This window comes from Netta rufina (assembly GCF_964035555.1).
Source record: "Netta rufina genome assembly, chromosome: 5".
NCBI lineage: Eukaryota > Metazoa > Chordata > Aves > Anseriformes > Anatidae > Netta > Netta rufina.
In genome coordinates this window covers 1,417,358-1,437,394 of record NC_140128.1, presented here as the reverse complement: position 1 = coordinate 1,437,394, position 20,037 = coordinate 1,417,358, and the positions used below count along the sequence as shown (strand labels likewise).

At 37.7% G+C, this 20,037-nt stretch overlaps 1 protein-coding gene across 3 annotated transcripts in view; it reads left to right on the top strand.

The window, feature by feature from the left end:
* The first annotated feature begins 84 nt into the window (after nt 1-84).
* The window catches only part of USP47 (ubiquitin specific peptidase 47), a 52,080-nt gene continuing 32,127 nt past the window's right edge, over nt 85-20,037 (top strand). The window contains exons 1-6 of one of the 3 annotated variants that reach the window (XM_084287528.1): nt 116-223; nt 787-918; nt 12,670-12,729; nt 15,765-15,968; nt 16,839-16,952; nt 18,068-18,206. In XM_084287528.1, coding sequence (XP_084143654.1) covers nt 12,673-12,729; nt 15,765-15,968; nt 16,839-16,952; nt 18,068-18,206 — 514 coding nt within the window. In that variant the 5' untranslated portion in view covers nt 116-223; nt 787-918; nt 12,670-12,672. Of the gene's footprint in view, nt 224-786; nt 919-12,216; nt 12,307-12,669; nt 12,730-15,764; nt 15,969-16,838; nt 16,953-18,067; nt 18,207-20,037 lie in introns of those variants that run through there. The other 2 variants (XM_084287527.1, XM_084287529.1) reach the window with 2 other exon arrangements.

The following is a 20,037-nucleotide window of genomic DNA, read 5'->3' as shown; positions in this document are numbered from 1 at the left end:
TGGCGCTGGCGGAGGGGGCGGGGGCCGCGGCGCTGCCCTCGCTGGCTGGGGCGGAGGAGGAGGAGGAGGAGGAGGAGGAGGAGGATGAGCCGCCCGCATCCCCACGCCTCCCGCTGCTGACGACGGCGGCGACGACGCTCGGCTCTGCCTGCTGCGGGCCCAGCGCCGCGCCGCGCCACCGGCCATGGTGCCCAGCGAGGAGAACCAGCTCGTCCCCAAAGAGGTGAGTGAGGCGGGGGGGCCGCGGGCAGGGCGGGCAGCGGGAGGCGGCGGCGGCGGCCTCTGCGGCGTCTGGGGGGCCTGGGGCCGGGGGGGAGGCCTGGCCCGGCCCGGCCCGGCCCGGCTCTGTGTGCGGAGGAGGGAGGGGAGGGGAGGGGAGGGGAGGAGGGCCCGTCTTTGTGAGGGGGCGGGAGGTCCTGCGCCCGGGGGTAGCGCGGAGGCGGGGGGGAAGGGGAGAAGGCCCGGCCCGGCGGGATGGCGGCGCCTGCGCCCGGCCACGGCTTGGGCTGCCCCCGGGGTCGAGATCTGTCCCCGTCCCAGGGCCTGGCTGCCGGGTGCCCGAGGGAGGGGAGGGAAGGGGAAAGGAAGGGAAAAAAGGGACCGAAGTGCTCGATGGCAGCCGGGCGGAGGGAGCTGAGGCCCGAGTCAGCCCCGGCTGGTGTTTGCGGCAGGGTAGGCCCCTCGCCGCCGCCTTGTAGCGGGGAGGAAGGGAGAAGGTTTGTGTCTGGTCAGAGGCTAAAGATAAGAGCCTGCGTGGAAGAGGAAGGCTAAGCCTCTGTCCTGCAGCGATAGGCGAATGACGCGTGTCAAGTAGGAGAGATACTGCTCGGGGAAAGGACTCCGCGAGCCGTGCTGTGACACGGGGGGGAAGGAGTAGTGCACAGGGGAGCGTTAACAGGAACTTTTGTTCACGTGCAGGTAGGCCTACGTATTTATCTGACTTTTCGGTTTTACTTTTCTGTTAAATTATTTAAGCCCTTCTTGCTGTTGAACACCGAGTGTCACTGGTTTGGGAGGCTTTGTGTCAGGGGTAAGGGCTTCAGTTTTACAGTGTTTAGAAAAACAAAGTGGTGATCATTAAATGGTATTCTTGGGAACAACCGTGAAATAAAATTCTGAATTTCAGACGCAAACAGAATTGTACAGGTAAGTCAGGGCAAATGTACCTCTCGAGTTTTTTTTGTGTGTGTTTTTTTTTTTTTTTTTACATCCTGAGATTCAAAGGACTATATTAAGCCTTTTTCCTGATAAAAGATCTCCAGAAATGTAAGGGATGGAATGTAGTAGCTAGTATCCTTAAATATTTCATTAAAAAAAAATCCAAAAATTTAGGAAAAGGGATAGAAAACAGGAGCTAGTGTACTTAAGTTATTTAAAAAAAAAAAAATGTAAAAGCAAAGGAGACTGGCAGGAAAAACCTTGTGGCAATTGTAGCTAACTGGAACAGCAAGGTGATTAATAGAAGAATTTAGCTGAGGCTGTTTCCTTAGTTATATGTATTAATAGTATCCCTGTTGGCTTTAAAGCTGTTTTCAGAATGTACGTATGATTCAGATGGGTATTTTTAACCGACTCATTGGACTGGGATTTTGCATGCACTTCTCTCTGCAGAGAGGGGAAATATGGGTAAAAGAAGATGAATACTTAAAATATATGTGATTACAAATACGGATATCTTAAATATGAAATCGATAAACTTCTTAGATAGTGCTACTATGAGCTACTTAGTGTGTTTTTTCATGTTCTTTATTGGGCCCCTATGCATTTTGTAAGTAACTGGAATAGAGCAATGTTAGTTCTGTGAGACTTCGGAATTTCTAGAAGCTGATGGTATTTTCTCTGAGAATATAAGAAATCAAATTGAGGAGAAAACCAGATTATTTGTGTTAAGCCCCCCTGATGATATACATTGTAAGAGAACTTTCTTCAACTTTTCCAGTGTTTTTCAGTATGTACTCATTTTATTTCAGTGATAGAAGTTTAAGAAATATTATGCTACAGAATTCATGTTAAGTCCTTTTGAGATTCACTAATAATCTCAAAGCAGAGAATGCTGAGTTACAGATAAACAGAATTCTTCAGGTCTGAGTTCTCAACAGCCACCTTCTAAATATTCCTATTATGCCATTAGCAGCAGCTGGAGGCAAGGCAGGTCTTTTGGAGTTTCAGTTCTACCCTTTGGGAGTGGATAAAGGATTACAGTTCCATGTTTTTGTCCCTTCCCAAAGGGATGAGTAATTATCGCTTGTATAGCTGGTTATCTTGTCCAGTTTCAAAGATTCAGCTGGGATGTGAACCAACATCTGCCAAAGATGAGTACACAACCATGTTTTTCCTTTACATTCCAGTGTAAAGGAGCAAGAAAAATCTGATGTTTGCTTTATGCTGATCTGGGGAATGACTAATCAATTAAAGGAGTGGATGGGAAAAAGGATTTGGTTCTTGTCTAAGGCTTCTGTGAGGCCACAGTAGATCTGGTAATAGGAGGAATCTGTAATGTTAACAGCCTTTGTTGGAAGAATAGGAAGAGAACTTTTAGGTTGTTCCGAAGTCTTTTGTATATCTGTGCTTATAGGAGCTCAGATGGTTGTTTTTAAAGTATAGTAAATGTTTTCATTAGCTTTTTTAAGGAGTAATATTGTGTTTTCATGGATACAAAATGCTTGTAGTTCCACTACTGCCCTTTGAATATCTTATAGTAGCATAAGAAAAATTTTCTTCTGGGCATTGCATAGATTCAGCCTGCAATGCTAAGGTACAGGTAATCAGGGCTTAATTTTCTCTTGCTCATAACTTTGGCATAAAGTTCTTCATTTGGAACAGCTGTACTAATGTACTTTCTAATAGCTGAGTGTTGTAATGTTTATATTAAGATTTTTGTCCACGCTATACAGGCATTTAGTAAATTAGTTCTTGCATTCCTGCCACTCACTGTTAACACTTTCACAATTGTTTCAATAGTTGTGTGACCAATGATTCCTTATGATGGGGGAAATAAGTATTCCTCTTCTTGAGACCAGGGTTCTGTACAAACTGATCCATGATCCCTTTCCTTTCAATACTCAGTTCCTTTTCTCTCTTCATCTGAAAAAACACTAAATTGAGTGTTTTATATTCATTAAAACTGAAGTCATTGGGTCACATACAGGGCACCCTAGTAGTAAATGCTAAACATTCTTTAAGAATTGCTTTGCTATTTGGTGTAAATTTCCCCCCCATTAGTTTAGTGAAACAGTTATCCAGGGAGGAAGAGGCATATAAAGATAGGTATGGAAGCAAGAAAATGGTGCTATTAGAAGGGTAAACACTTTAATGACTTTCTGTGTTTGAGAAGTAGACCTGAAACTTACATTTGGCAAATCTACCTCAAATAGAGAGAAATGGAATATTCTTATCAACACAGTTGGCAAGAAAGGTAGCAACACAGGTTTGTTTACTGATTTACAGAAACTACTGTTGATGTAGTTTCTGTAAGATATATCAACTTACGGAGTATTGCCCAGGCTCATAGGATCAGTCAATATAAAAAGTGGGTTCTGTTGTGAGCTTTCTGAAATGTCTGTGCCACTAGTTAAATGCTATGCAGATTCTTTCTCAGCAGGTTCCAGCATGAACTATCCAGAGTAAACCCGTCAAAATAAGAATATATGGTTTTTTACTTGCTGCCATTTATTCAAAGATAGTGTGAAATTTTTCAGCTAACTAATGTGAGTCTTTTCATCCCTACACTAATTAATCCATTTTTATCTCCCACATTGAACAAATAAAAGATGTTTCTTGTTGGGTATCACATTAACTTTATTAGAAGAACAGGAATCAGAGTAAGATATTTTGCGCTTCTTTTAGTGAAGGGACGTTCTCTTCAGTGTTGATGACACCTGGGTTCTTTAATTCCACTGTGTTAAGATACTCTGCAAGTAACTACCGCTTGGGTAGCTTATCAGTTTGTCCTTACTTTCTTTTTTGTGTGCTTTGGACGTAAAGTATGAAGGTATGATTGTGAAAATCTGACTACTTCATTGGCCAAGCAAATTGGGAAATGAAATTTAGGAAACAAAATCCAAACAGAAGTCCATTGAGTCATTTGTTCCTTGCAAACAGACACTATCTGTGTAATACTCAGTACTGTAGATTGGTGAATAAGATGTGAAAGTAGCATGCAAGGTCTTTCCATGCTTAGTTCAATCACTGAGCTTCTCGGAGTCACACATTAGTTCTCCTTGCTGTATACATCTGGGTATGTAATCTGTAGTACAAGAGAACTTATCAGGATGATTATCTAATGGTACTTTGAGATCATGATAAGTTTTTGCCTAAGAGGTAGCTACTCGATACTGAAACCTCAGTCTGTAAGTGCTGCTGGCTAGTGTGGGTGACCAGTGATTAAAGTTGCTAAATCAGTTGAGTAGTACCATCATTTTTTGTGCAGTTATACACTGCTTATCAAACAAGTAATAGACTTCCTTCTGAGCTGTGAAGTAATTACGTGGGGGCAGAGAATAAATGTCTGCCAGTATTAAATTCTAAACGGTCTTCAGCTCAGAATTTCAGTATACAAGAAAAAAACTTTAAACGCTTTGTTAGCTGTCATTCTTAAATAGGTTAAGTCCAATAATTCCGTTTTTCTGTTTTTAAAACTGAAGTACCTGTGGATTTAGATCAGTGTAGATAATTTTCTTTAAAATAAGAATCTTCCTATTCCACAGATTAATAAGTGGGGTAGGAAGTATCACTGATAAATGACAATAAGTCATTCAACTTCCTTTTGCTGATATTGTTACTAACATAAGGAACTTAAGCAGACCCACACCTTGACTTTGTTACCTTTGACTTGTAGGTTTTAGTCTTGTGTGAATTAAGTCATCAGTCTTATTTTAAAACTTTCTCCCAGTATGTTTTAATGGATACAGTAGTGCCCAAAAATGTGTAGTGACTCATATATCCAGCTCTGCTCCTGTTTTATTTGGAAATATTTTGGGGTTTGCATAAGAAATTTAAGCATGAAAGATATGTTGCTAGAAAACTGAGCGATTGAGTTACATGTTCAGCCTTTTAATTCAGTTCAGAAATGTCTTTTGTTCATTTTGCAAACGCTTCAAGCTGTTATTTTACACTTTACCCTTTTGAAAGTGAATATGGTATACTTTCAAGTGAACTGCTTATTTAACATTTTACTGTATATTTCTTGTCTTGAATAAAACAATATTCTCAAAATAATGCTGTTGCAGTATAACTGAAGTATTGGTACCTGGAAATACTAGTACGTCTTTATGCTTTTCTTGTAAGCTTTCAGGTAGAATGGTATCCAACTTGATCACAGTTTTAGGCACTGTGAAAGTGTGTAGTGTATTCTTTGTTCATGTTTTTGCAGTGTTTGGCATGCAGTCAGCTTGCGTCAAACAAATGATGTTGCTCAGCACTGGCACTTGAAATAACTTCTGAAAAGGATGTGTCTGTTCTCAAAGAATTAAGGGATAAAACTGGTAAAAATCACTCTACTGAATTCAGTCCGTGAGGATTGTGACTGCACTCTTTGTGTGGCCATAAGGCTACTTTAAGTGCTTGTGAAAAATGACAGAGTTTTAGATGGGCAGTTATGTAAAATAGTTAAGCACTCCTTATTGTACCCTAGTTCCTCAGAATACTTCATCTGAGTTAAATTCCTCTGTAGGTGCACAACCAGACCCCTTTAAAAAAGGTATATTCAGTTGTTCAGGATGTCGTTGCATGGCAAAAGGAGAGTGGTGTTGGAGCAGAACCTGAATGTTGTGTGTCTTCTCAATAAGATGTAATGAAAGCCTTTCAAGTAAATGAGGAGATGTGTATGAATTCTGTAGGATTAGTGAATTTTAGTTTTAGAAGATGTGGAAGAAATGTACTTGATATACCATAAAAGTATTTACAGTAGATTATGTCTGAAAACAGATTCACTTTGAGCTTTTGAAGAGCTTTTGAGCTTTTTTGCATTTTTGAAGAAGTCTGGTGCAATACTGCAGGAGCTAAAGGAACCCAAGGCAGCTAAGTTTACTGATTTGTAGAAGTATTGAGTTGAGATCAAGAATAATAACTGAAATTAGAGAAAAAATAAAGCAGGTAAAACTTAATGGTAGTACCTCTCTTGTTTATAGTAAAGTATTTTGATTGATTAGATTACTATATGGAGAAAACATCTAGGTTCTTCCTTATACATAATCGTAGGTATGCTTTCTGTGGAGTTACTCTGCTTTAGTGTTCCATGTTCTACCTGGAATCCTTTGTGGTGCTGATAGCAAATACGGTTTATGGCCAGGCTTTGTGGGTGCTTATGTTCTTAACTGTAACTGCTCCATGCCATACTGCTAGACAACTGCACAAGGAATCTGTGCTGGTCCACCTTGCTATTTCAGATTCTCCTCTTCCTTCACCAGCAGCAGATTGACAGAAAGAATTAAAAAATACCTATGGATTCCTGTCTTTTAATCTCAAATGTCTGTCTGTCTGTTGTGTCGCTCCACCCCCCCAACCCCCCCCCCCCAAAAAAAAAAAAAAAAAAATGCATATTTTCCAGTAATTTTTTAGTAAAGCAAATTGCATTTCAAAATTACCCAAACAGAGAAATCCATTTTTCCTCTCACTCTGATTTGTTTTCATGCTAACATTGTATTTGTAAATCTTAATCCAGAAAAATGTCCTTTAGATTATTGTCATGGTAGCAAAATGTTTCAATAAAGTCTGTGGTATGCCTGGGCTTTATGGAATGGTGAGGAAGTGTGAAAGCATGCCCACTGCTTTTGGGACTCTACATGGGAAATAAATGATGTGATTACAATACGATGGATGAAAGTGTTATATGTATCTCAACGGTGTTCTTGGATTTTACAGATGCAAGACAAATGAGCATGGTGATAAAGTGAGGTACAGACAGGATGTAAACAAATGGGAGTGGTAGAAAGATGGGGCTGTTTCAGGTCCAAATGTGAAGCTTGTACTGTAAGGGGGGATGTATAGAGGCTGGCAGACAGTTTGCAAATATGTAAAACTTCATTTACATTTAATTCTCATTGTTTTAGTCTGGGTACAAAACACACCAGAAATGAACTGACTCAAGACTGAAGTTATCAAAATGTCCAGTGTTTATCTGGTTTAGATGTTAAAACTTGATCCATTATTATGGAAGATGTGTTCTTTATCCATTAATTATCTGTTCTTTTCATTCTTGTCTTTGTGTCACCTGTAGGGTGACCAGGAAACATTTGTAGTCTTTCTTTATTGACAGTTGCTGCATCTAATTTTTAAGAGAAGTAATTAATCTTGAATCACCTTTAATTTACCAGATTTAAAGGACCAGTAGAGCATAAAAGTAAAAAGACAGGTTCTTCAGTATGTTCTTAAGAACGATATATTTAAGGTCTCTTAAAATGCAGAATTTAAAGGTCGAATGTAGCCTTTGTAATAAAGGAAAAACAAAGGTTTTGACTGTAATTCAGCTGTCATCAGACATGTCCTCTGTATCCTTCAGGGTGCTTTAAACACCCTGGATAAATGTACTACTCTGGCCCTGTACCAACTTTTTCTGGTTGTCATTTCTACTTTTATAAATGCTTTTTTTTTCTTTTCTTTTTTTTACAAATGAGTGAGTGATCCACAAAAGTAGGAACAAACTCTCAAAGGTAAATGCTACCCTAATAACACACTATTTTTAAGACAGTGTGGTTTTGGACATGTTCAGAAAGTTATGTTAGACTTATGTTAGGAAACATAAATAGAAAATAGTAATTTGGCCATTCCATGAATGACTGTTTATAAGCAAGCTCTGTTTCAATGAGGGAACAAACAGTAACTTTTAAAATTTAAACTTTGTTACTAGAGAAGCATTTCTGTGGAGTTGGTCTTTGAAAATAACTAATCAATCCAAAACCTACATGAGACAGAAGAGAGGAAAACACAAACTTATTTTCCAAAACAAACAAGAATGTAGTGACTCTGCTACAGAATTCCTTGTCATTCCTCTTTTCCTGCCTGCATCAGGTCATCCGCCAGAGAAAAGCATTCTTGGTGTTCATCTGGCCAGGGCCATCCGTCTCTATTATGGCTCCAGCCTTCTTCCATGCTTTCCAGCAGTTATCCTCTGTCTACAGTAGGCTGGAAGATACAGGGTGAGGGTGAAAGCAATGTGATTGCTGCAATAATGACAATTCTTGCTTTTCCAGGCCGTTCAAAGCAGAAGGGGGAAATATTCATCTTTTCCTGTAAAGCAGCTGCGACCTTTACAGAGACTCACACCAAAAGATGGAGGGTATAATTTCAGTCTTTAGGTCAACAACAACAAAAAAAGTTGTAGTGGTTTTAGTATTTAGTAATTTAAGTATACTACGTGTAATATACATATTTAAAATGCTGCTACTATTCTGTGGTACTGGCATATCGCTTGATGCTTTTTAAGGAGAATTAAGCATTCAGTTGAGAAACAAGAAGACTGACTCAGATTAAAGCTAACCTACTGAAAAGAGGGTGGTTTAGGTTGGATATTAGGAAAAAAATATATTCACTGGAAGGGTTGTGAAGTATTGGAACAGACTGCCCAGAAAAGTAGTTGAGTCACCATCCCTTCAAAAAGCATGTTGATATAGTGCTTAGTGACAGGGTTCAGTGGTGGACTTGGCAGGGCTAGGTTAAAGGTTGGATTAGATGATTTTAGAGATCTTTTCCAACCTGAATGATTCTATGAAAAACTAAACAGATATGATTAATTTTAAGAAGGATCAGTTATTCTGAGGTAACTTAACATGTAAGTGCATGACCATTTGTACCAGCACAAGGAAGGGGACCTTCTGGGGGCCTTAACTCCTTGTATAGGTGATGCATTGCTGCAATCAGTCTTCAAGCTGCCTCATATGTGTGGAGTGTTTTTAGTGTGTTGTAAACTCATCAGTCTTACGTATTGAGTTTTCAAAATACATGTTCATATTACTGAATAAGTGTATCATAATTATTGTGTAATTGGAATTATTTTAGGTATTTAATTTAGGTATCGATTTAATTATTGTTGAAGTATATCAAAAGCCATGAGATGAAAACATAGCTTAACGCTATAGGTTGAAGCAGAGAGGAACAATATGACCAAGGATCTAGTACTGCAAACATTTGAATTGAAATAGTGGACCAGTTTGTGATGTTAGAGTTAGCACCAGGTTCACAAGGTTGAAATTAGACTTAAAGCTTTGTAATGGGGGATATAATTGGGTCAGCCTGTGTGGATTTTGAGCCTAACATTTTGACTCTATTGACAGTTTTCTAAAGTATTTTTGCAAATTCTAATCGGAGAGGGTTGCCGCACACTGGAACAGGCTCCACAGGGAAGTAGTCACTGCACCCAGCCTGTCGGAGTATAAGAAGCGATTGGACTGTGCCCTTAGTCACATGATATAAAACTTTGGGTAGACCTGTGCGGTGCCAGGAGTTGGACTGATGATCCTTATGGGTCCCTTCCAACTTGGGATATTCTATGATTCTATGGATCTCCTTGCACAATGCCTTTGAAATCTCTAAGTGTAATTGTGGGGGTGGAGAAGTTGCTTAGAACTTTTAATATCCATTTACCTGTGCTGGATTAAAAGCTGATAAACAGTGGGCTTAAGAACATGTTTATTTAAAATTAAAACAATTGTATCACTTAAAATACTTTTTTAATTGACTTGGTAATTTTCCTTCTTATTTTCCTGTCTTCTTCGTGTTCCTAGCAAAAAGACAAGCCTAAAATTATTTTTTTCTTCAGAAAAAGTTGTAGTAGGAGATGCCTCAAGTTAAGAGCTCAAAATTATTCTGCTCATTATATTAGTGCTTAGAAAAAGTGTTTTTTTTTTTTTTTTTTTTTTTTTTTTTACCACAACTGTACTGTAAAATGCTTTCTTATAAACATATTTTTTGGTTCAGGCATTCATAATGAATTCTAGGTGCTTCTTTTCCCTAATTAACTACAATACAGCTGCAGAGGTACCTGTGTTGAGTAACAGCTCATGATGCTCTGACAGAGTTAACTAAGTAAACTCTCTTTCAAACAGTTGCTTTCTTCCTCCAAAATGCAGTCAAGTACATGTCAGATTTGTTTTCTTTTGTAGGTTAGTAATTGCAGCAATGTCCGAAGCGGTGGAGGACTTCTGTTTGGTGCTTTGCTCATTCCAAAGATATTTTTAGCCACTGTGTTGCTTTCCAGGAGCATGTACCTGCTTACCTGGCTGTATCAGAGAAACTGGCCCTTGAAGAAGAATTTTTGCAGGCCTGGCAAAAGCATGGAACATGACTAGCCCAGCTGGGGGGATGAGTGAGTTGCAAGCTGTAAGGGCTCTGAGATCCACTGTTCAGAATGCGTAAGGTGAAGGGAGCTTTTAGACTGGAGATGGTAACGTAGCTCTGTGATTTCTCTCTTTGCTTGCTGTGTAAAAGTTTTTGGCCTTCCTGTTCTTTGTTAAACATAGTGCTGCCAATATGCCTTGCCTAGATCAGTGGACTGGACATCTTGGAGCAGGTGAAGAAACTGCTGGAATGTAGTTGTGGTTTCTCAAGGGGCAGATCTGCAGTAATTTGTTATCATTGAAAAAATTGAAACTTCCGGTCAGTTGAACTATAGTGTCTGAGTGTTTCTATACTGTGGTACTTCAGAGATAAAATCAGACTACTTTTTGTGACTTAAGCTACCAAATTTAACTATATTTTCAATTGCTGGAAACTTATACCCAATCAGTTACACAGACTTGGAATGCACACTCCAAAGTTTGCATAGCAGTAATGTGATAGACAGTAGTCACTTGTGTGCATTTTGTATGGTCTTAAATTGCTGATGCTACATGAAGTTTGAGAATTGCAGCTTTAGGCTTAATCATCCAAGTCATTTTGTGAATGTGAACATGTTTACTATTGCCACTTGCTGCTGATCTCTTTGCGTTTCCTCTGTTACATGATTTGTGAGAATTATTTATAGAGCGTGGACATTAGAAACTACTAGTGATTGTTTTAAGTCTCGATAAGCTGTTAACTGTGCTTGGCAGCCAAAGTTTGCACATCTGTTATTTAAACTCTTGACTTGAAATTTGTAATTTTTGCTTACTGATTCGTGCTGTTGTTTTCTTTCTTCTCCGTTTGCAATAATGGAATTCGAAAACCTCAAGTACAGTATACATGAAGTTTGAGCTTAGCTTTAAGTTTCAATCTCTGAAAGCTTTACAAAGACTGAAACAGGAGTTAAATTTTGGGAGAGTCTTCCCTCGTTTGAAAACAAAATGTTTCTTTCACTTTGTCCTCTTAAGGCTAGTAAAATGCCTGCTGTGAAATTTTAATGAACTTAGTGGTTCAAAGCTGAAAAATGGCAAGCCACATCTAAAAGCAGTGTTAAGATGTATGTGCTTTTGCATGACAATATTGCATCAACATGTATCTATATAGATCACCAATTTGATATGTTTTGTTTAAGGTACATGAGGAAAATGCTTATGTAGAACAGCTCTCTGGAATGTCTGCAAATATCCAACCTGTTTGTTATTTATATGTTAGTATTATAAAAACTGTTTTCCAAGTCTGGTCAAAAACGTAGTCGGAAAATTCCTACCACAGTAGGAATTCAGGAATGTAGGTTTCAGAATCTCATCTATACAAATGGGAGTGTGGGATATATGGAGTGACATGGGATGAAAGTGTCAGTGTTTTAATATTTTAGAAGGCTAACATTTAAAATTGCAATTTTTTAATATAATATAGAACATACTCTGAGTATCCCAACGATTTGACCAAAAGACTAACTTGAGAAGAATTCTGTGGTAAATAATCATAGAATGGTTTCCCAAACTGCAGCCTTAAGTATCCATTTGCTTTTCTGTTTATGCAGTGGAGGGCCTGCAACTCAAGTTATTAAGCTACTATCATGCATACTTCCAAATTTCTTCATTTTCTCTTCTTTTATGGATAAATAAAAAAACCTCAGTGCTTCAGATTCAGAAACCAATTAATTTGATGTCTGTAGTTGGAAAACATTTGTATGCATAATGCTCATTGGTGCATTTTGGTGGTGTGATAGGTACTGAGGAAAACTCTCTTCTATAAGAGAGTTTTACTTTTAAGAGTTTAAGGAATAAGTGAAGTCAGTAATTTTATCCCTTTATTATTTCCAGTTGAATGCTTCAAAATGGGTTCATACTAATATAAACTTTCCTACAGAAAGTAATTGAGCCAAGAAGGAACAGCTTCATACAGAACTGGCTACCTTCGTAATTTATAAATGCAATGCCAAACTGAATTACAGGATTATATGTTAATCTTGCACTAAAGCCATTTCAGGTAAAATATTTACCTTTGCAGGGCCTTTTTAATATAACAAAGGAATGTATAGTATGAATTTACTTCCTGAACTGTTTTTTATACACTTGCTTTTTTTACTTCATGAAATGTGGTCTGTGGTTACATCCCAACTTACTAACATCTTGTGATGACTCGGTAATGATTTAAATGTTAACATGTTAATCGAGAACTTGTTCTGTTGTTACAATGGTTGGAGGGTGTTCCTTTTCAAGTTACTCTGCATGTGGTGGTTTGGAATTTAGTAATTCTTTTATTTACACTATAAAACTGATTTCATGGGGGAAAAAAAAGTTACTATTTTAAAGAATTATGACTTGTTAATTTTGTTTTTATATACTATAGGATATGTTTTGGAGTTGCAGACAGAGTATCTTTGCTGAAATGAAGAAGAAATTTTCACAGGTAGACAGATGAAATCAACTTTATTTAATAACTAAGATACATAGTAACAGCATGAGGCTGTAGCACTGATTTCTAAGCATGAGCTGAGAAATGAGCATTCTAAGCCAGAGCATGAGCTGTTGAATTCTTTTGCATGTTCTTGAATACCGAGATTATGTACATATTAAATGCAGTCTTACTTAGTTTGAAGCTTCTGCTGTTATGTTCATATGCTTTTACATTGTGTTTCTGTAGCCTTCTAGTTTTTCATCAAAAAATATAATTGTGTATTATCAATTGTATACCAAATTATGTGGTGATTGTTTTTTTTTTTGTTTTGTTTTGTTTACCCTGTGGACTTGATTCGATAATGGCCAGGCAAAGTAGTTCAGAGGTTGATCACTGGCCAGTATTTCCTTTTACAGTATTTTTATTGTTAAGAAATTCCAAATAAGATGTTTGTGTAGACTGATAGTTCAGATGGTGTATGTGAAAGGTAGATATGAACAGAGTTGAACTGAGGTTGTCTTTGCTTCACCTATTTACTGTGAACATGAAACAGTGAAAGCTCAAATGATGGCTTAACATCTTTTGCAATACTATCCCTGAGTTAAACCAGTTCACTCTGTCAGAATTACGTCTGAACGAGGAAGAGAGGATTTGTCTGGCATGGAACATACAGCAACCCAACCAGCAAATCTCTGTAATCTTCTATAATTTGTTCTCTTAATGTTATTTCCTTTATGGAGTTCTCCGTCCATCAGATACGATGAGTATAATTATTTTCTGTATGAGTCAGAATTGATTTGTTATCAAAAGCAGTGGAGAAAGCTTGAGTAGGAGGATTTGAATTCATAGGGATCTTCTGCAGAGAGAAAGGGAATGGTGGCGTTGGTTATGAGAAGGCAGAACAAAAAGGAATTGAGACTCCAATTAGAGAACTTTTCTTCCTGCTGTAGTCATATAGGGTCAGTACAAAATTAGTGTGGGAACTATATAAACTAGAGTTAACATTTTTTTTCTAGATGGAACTGTATGAGTAGTACCAGATGCCTCTAAGCTCTGCACTGTTGGACCCAGAGCAATCCAAGGTCTGTAGGTTGGAATGGGAGGTGCTTTTATGAGTTTATTGATTTTTAGCTCCTGATGATTTTCTACAGAATAATCAGGAAAGTGGACTACTGAACTGGGCCATAAATTTCTCTTTCATAACCATACCATGAAAGATTCAAATTGTATACCTATTGTTTGATCAAAAAAAAGGTGGGGGGTGCTCTGTGCTTGAAAACAAAGGGAAAGAATCCATCCTGAGGAGTAATCACTAGTGAAATTTAACTTTAGTCTACATACATCAAACTACTTTTACTCTTGAACTATATTTCCTTAAGGTGTAGCTAATGTTTCAGAGATAGTTTTGTATGTCTTCTTGGAAAGTAGTTCATAAACCTTGCATTCTGCAGTCAAGGTTATGTATGAAGCTGACAAGTTGCCGATTTGCTGGAAGTGGTACGTTGCATATTTTTAAGCATGCAGCTAATGTCCTGTGTTGAACTCTTCGGTGTCCTTCATAAACTTACTGTACTTGAAATTCTTAAGGGAAGTTGGGCTTTAAATCAAGAAAAATCAGTCTAAAGCAAGGTAACACAATATGGATTAGGACAGGGAAGAAGTGGCTGTATTTGCCTGTCTCTGTCAACTTCTTCCTCCTGGTGATAGGAATAGATGCTGCCATTACCTAATGTTTCATTTTTGAGTTGCATGAAGACTATTGGCTGATCTTGAAATTGTGGAGAATAAAGGGATCAGCTAAAATGCTTGTTCCTCTTAATTTAAGAGATTCAGTGTTTAAGACCATAAGGGACTGTACCACTTTGGTCATCTGTGTTGAGTTTGATTATGTAGAAATACAGGGACCATTAAAGTTGTTTAGTTCTTCGTAGTTGTTTATTCTATAGTTGTTTGACATGGCCGACGGTTTTAGCATGAACACAGTTCTTGCTGTATATTAATGTTTTATCCACTGAAAGTGGCGATAGTGCTGCATGTATCTGTTTGCCTTTCTTGATGATCTGCTCTTTAGCCATGAAGTGAGATTTGGGTGGTCTGACATGCATTACTAATACTTCCTGTGTCACAAGTTGAAAAGGCTGACTCCTTGCGGACTAATTCTTCCTTTTACTGACCTCGTGCTTTCTTGTGTGACCTGTACTTAAATATTAGTTATTCTTTGTTTTAGAAGCGCAAGTCCTTTCGATAACTGAGATAATTGATTGTATTTCACTAGATCTTTGGCTTCCTGTTTTTTTTTTTTCAGTGATGAAAATGCCATTTTCCTGGCTTATCTGGCTCTATAAAATTTTACCTCTATTCCATTGCATTCTTCACTCAAGATTGTTACTTTTCTGATTTCAGATATATTGAAGTTGCTGTTTTAGCTTTCTTTACTTTGTTGTGCTTTGAGAACTACATGGTTGCCATTGCTCAATGTTAATTTTCTTACTGTGTTTAAGCAGAAGAACTTCTGCGACTCACCCAGCAGCGGATGTGGTAAAAGAAAATTGATAGTGGCTTGATGAAGAGACTTTTTGTTTTAATGGATGTCTCCAAGCTTCCAAATAATCTTGGAAGCTGCGGTTTGCATTTTGAGAAATAACAAGAGGTGTATTTCTATCTCAACAGCATTTAGGACCATGTCAGAGCTAAACCAGCTTGAAGTGATGATTTGAAATTCTCTTCCTGATTCAAGAATCTTCTGTGTGCTTAAAGGCTAAAGTTGTGTGTTGAACTTGAGCAGTTTATTTCACCACATGTTGATCCACTCATCCAGATTCCTTCTTGTTCTATGAAAATGAAGCATATTTTGACATGTTTACCAAAACTTGATGGCTCTTTACTTATGAAAGCAGACATAAGAGACCTAGGTCCTCTTTTAGGATCCTTAGGTCATAAAATATAATGCATTTAATTAGTGAAATCTTGTTTTCATTATTTTTTTTATTTAAGATACAAATTGTTGTTAGCTTTACTGACTGAATTGTTGCCTGCTGTCATTTTAGGTAGAAAGTGCTGCTGAGGAGCCCAGAGTGCTGTGTATAATACAAGATACCACAAATTCAAAGACAGTGAATGAACGTGTTACTTTGAACCTTCCAGCTTCCACTCTGCTTAAAAAGCTGTTTGAAGATGTGGCTTCAAAAGTGGGCTATGTGAATGGGACCTTTGATTTAGTGTGGGGAAATGGAGATAATGTAACTGATACGGTATGGCAAAAGTGCTTTTCATTTCCTGTTAATAACAAACATTTGAGGCTTCACATTACAGAAAAAATGTCAGCCATATTGCCTAGTGCATATTTCATAGTTAATTTTTTTCATTAATCCTAATAAAAACTTCTAGTATGTGCACCAGAGCAGGCTGACACTGCTATTTTGATTTGGCTGAATGTCACTGTTCTACATCCACATTTTAATCTCAAAATGTGCTTTTTATTGATACATGTACTTAATCAGTAAACAAAACTTAAGATCATTCAAACTTAATGCTAGTTTTCATTTTCAGTATGTATTTTCAGTAATAGTTCATGTGATAATTAACCCCCTTTGTCAGTTTCCTTTGGTCGTATTTGAGAAACTTTCCATGTTTCTTATACCTGTCTGAATGTACTGTACCGAAAAAAGACTAACATTATTTCTGTGCTTTATTGTAAATCAATGTTGTTTTTGGTTAATATGATTCTCAGAGATGCATTTAGAAAACTTTACAAGATTTTTTTTCAAGAAATAGCTTATTTCAAGACATGCTTGTGCTTGCTGAACTTTTTTTTTTTTTTTTTTTTTTTTTTAACAAAAGTGCACGTAGGCTTTGTAGGATTTACTGTTCTGCAGGAATTTTGCAGACCAATGTCTTGGCTCCTGAGTAGATTGTCCATCTTCTGAGTATTAAACTGTACTATCGTACTTAGTTTAAACTGTCTTTTAAACTGCCCCCAAGTTCTTCCAGTGTTAATGAGTATGTTTTGTTTCATCTTGTCTTAGTGTGCCAGAAGCTACTTCAAGCAATATACTTGGACAGAATCTGTTAATTGCATATAAATCTGTTTAAAAAAATAAAGCGCTTTATTTTTTTAACAGACTCCAATAGATCAGAACAGTGACAAAACTATTCTTGATGCTGGTTTTGAGCCAGGGAAGAAAAATTTTCTACATTTGACAGACAAAGATGGTGAGCAACCTCATATAAGATCGGTAGGTAAAATCTTTGCTCAGCTACGTAAGCTATAGTGCTCGGAGGATAGATGTATGCTATGTGTATTGCTCTTCTCATAATGTCAGAAAATGAAACTAAATTGGGCTATATGTTTCATATAAGCTACTACCTCAGGAACCTCAACGGGCTTTTAGACTGCTATGTAATGCTTCTAGGTTTATCCTGAATTAAGACCAATTCCACTAATAATGACTTATTTTTACTTTTTATTCATACTTGTTGAGTATTTACATGTATGTAATGCTTTGCTATGGATAATTTTGTAAGATTATATAATTAATCCGACGTGTTTAGAGATAAGTTTTAATAATATAGGTTTAATTATACTTGTTCCTTTTCCTGTGATTGTTTGAAAGCAATGTTAGGCCACTCATGGAATTTTCAGAAGAGATAGCGCTGTATCAACAGTAGAATTATCTGCTCCCAATTTTACCTTATTTAAAAATAATAAAAAAAAAAGATCAGTGTTTCTGCAAGCAATTGTCTGCTGTAACAAAATATTGTAAGATTGCTGTTCCTCAAATATGTGATGTAGTAAAAGATAAACATAGGTAGAGTTTATTTAAATTGGGGATCAGGTAGACCAGTGATATATGGATGTTTATTACTCAGCTCTGATGTCAGCATAAGGCCTACTTAGCCTTTTATGAACTTCATTATCTGGAAAAGAAATGAAACCCAAGGTCAGAATTTGAGGATGATTTTGAAGGAATACTGAATTGTAGTTTTCATACCAAAAAAAGGAACGAGAATTGTATTTTGCATTTTAGCACTCTAAACTTGAGACATAAGAGATGATAAATTGCAAGCTTGCTTGTTGTATGTATTAGAATACTTTATTTGATTATACAGAATTGTAAAGGGTATTTCCTTCCACTAGCATAAATAATGCTTTCTGAAGGAGCTGGGAATTTGGAGGGCAGAATTGAATATTTATTACCCAAACAACTGTAAATCTGCTGTGTTAAAAGTGAAAAAAGTATGGTATTTTAAGCTGATTTCTTAGCTGTGAGAGAAATTTTCTAGGTACTTCAGTAAAAAAAAAAAAAAAAAAGTATAATTTTTGCATAAAATAATTGCATTTCTGTTTTAGGAGGAATCAGGTACAACAGATGACAGTGTGCAAGACAGATTTATAGGCCCACTTCCAAGAGAAGGCTCTGTTGGCTGTACCAGTGATTATGTCAGTCAAAGCTACTCATATTCTTCAGTCCTGAGCAAATCAGAGACAGGTATAATGTTCTCTCTTGTAAAGGCATTACTAATTTGTTACTATTTTAGTATACTTTGAAATAGCAGCATCTTCAGAATTCTCAAAAGAAATCCCAATTTATTGGGAGGGGAGGGCAGGAGGAGGAACCACCATGCTGATGTATTTTCCATCACATTTTCTATGACATCCTTGCACTATGGAAGAAGAAGAGCTCTATCTCATCCATATCTATTGACAGTGCAATCAGTGCAATTCAAACTGTCAGGGACCCTCAATTTCCATATTAATCCACTGCTGTGTCCCTGGCTGAGAAGTTGTGACTGTATTACCAAAAAGTATTCATCCCAAGCTGTGTTTTCAGTTGCAGCTCAATGAGTACTTGATGCCATTTTGTAAGAGGGGCTGTTCCCAAATCTTTGCAATCCAGATGTTAGCTATTGGCTTTCTCCTGCAGCCCCTCAGTTCTGGTTTCCCTGCTTACACTGTGATTGCCAAGAGATTCTGTCCACTGCCTGGCACCTCACCAGTGAGCAGAGACTCCCTCTGGAAGGGGGAACGCAGCTCAGTGCCAGGGCAGATCCCTCTTTGCTGTACAGAGGGGAGGACAAGGCAGCTTCTGCCCAGCCAGCCAGCAGCTGCTGCCACCTCCCACAGTCTGTGTGTTGCAGCCCTTCCCTCTCTGTTGGCTGGAAGGAAATGTTGCACAGTTGAAGTGGTTGCCAGAAGGGAAGAGTAAAAGAAGCTGCCTGGAATCTCATATTTTTCATGGTCATAGCTCTGTTTTGCTATCAAGATATGCACTCCCCAGTTGTGTATGAAGATTGACAGATACTAAATTCTTGTAACATCACAGGCATGAAATATTTGGGAGTATCCCTGTCAAATTTCATACTATTACAGAATCACAGAATTTCTAGGTTGGAAGAGACCTCAAGATCATCGAGTCCAACCTCTGACCTAACGCTAGCAGTCCCCACTAAACCATATCCCTAAGCTCTACATCTAAACGTCTTCTGAAGACTTCCAGGGAAGGTGACTCCACCACTTCCCTGGGCAGCCTAAGAATCTATTCTAGATTCTTACTTCATGTTCTTACCTATCTTCTCTACAAACACTCAGCTCGTATTTTTTTTTTTTTGGAGAAGCACTAGAATAGTGAGGTTGGAAGGGACCTCTGGAGGTCACCTGGTCCAACACCCCTGTTCAAGGCAGGTGTTCTTAATCCATTTGCTGAGCTGTTAATCCAAGTCCTGCAACATGCATTAGCATTTGCTTTTTATTTTTATATATGCTATTATGTGTCCATAAAGTTGTAGCTCAGTAATAAGACTAATTCCTGGTTCTAAGCTTTTTTGAGCAGATACAAAGCTGACATATTACACCAGTTCATTCTTGCTTGAGATTTTTTTGAGATAGGAATGTTTATCTGCCGCATAACTTTTTGCGTGTGACAAAACTAAGAAGATTAGTTGTGTACAGAGTAATAAATAAAATACACACTTCCAAAGTTAGCCTCTTCATAAAAATTGCCTGTTTGGCATGGAGTAGCTGCCTCTTCATTACTAATATGAAACTGAGATGTATTTAATACAGCTTCAGTGTATGAATAAGTGTATTTGCTTTATTACATGGTGCTTCAGTATATGTTGCTTGCTTATCAGCTGTTATTAATGTTATATACTTCGGAGAAAATCTTAAAATGACAGTAAGGTTAATACAGATATCTCCCTTTTCAGCTAACAAAACCCACTAATTTTTAGTAGCTTTTCTAGTTACTGTGGAAGATTTAGAGAGATGTATGTGCATTGGCACTTAAGATGTTCGGTTTATAGCTCTCAGGCTTTAATACA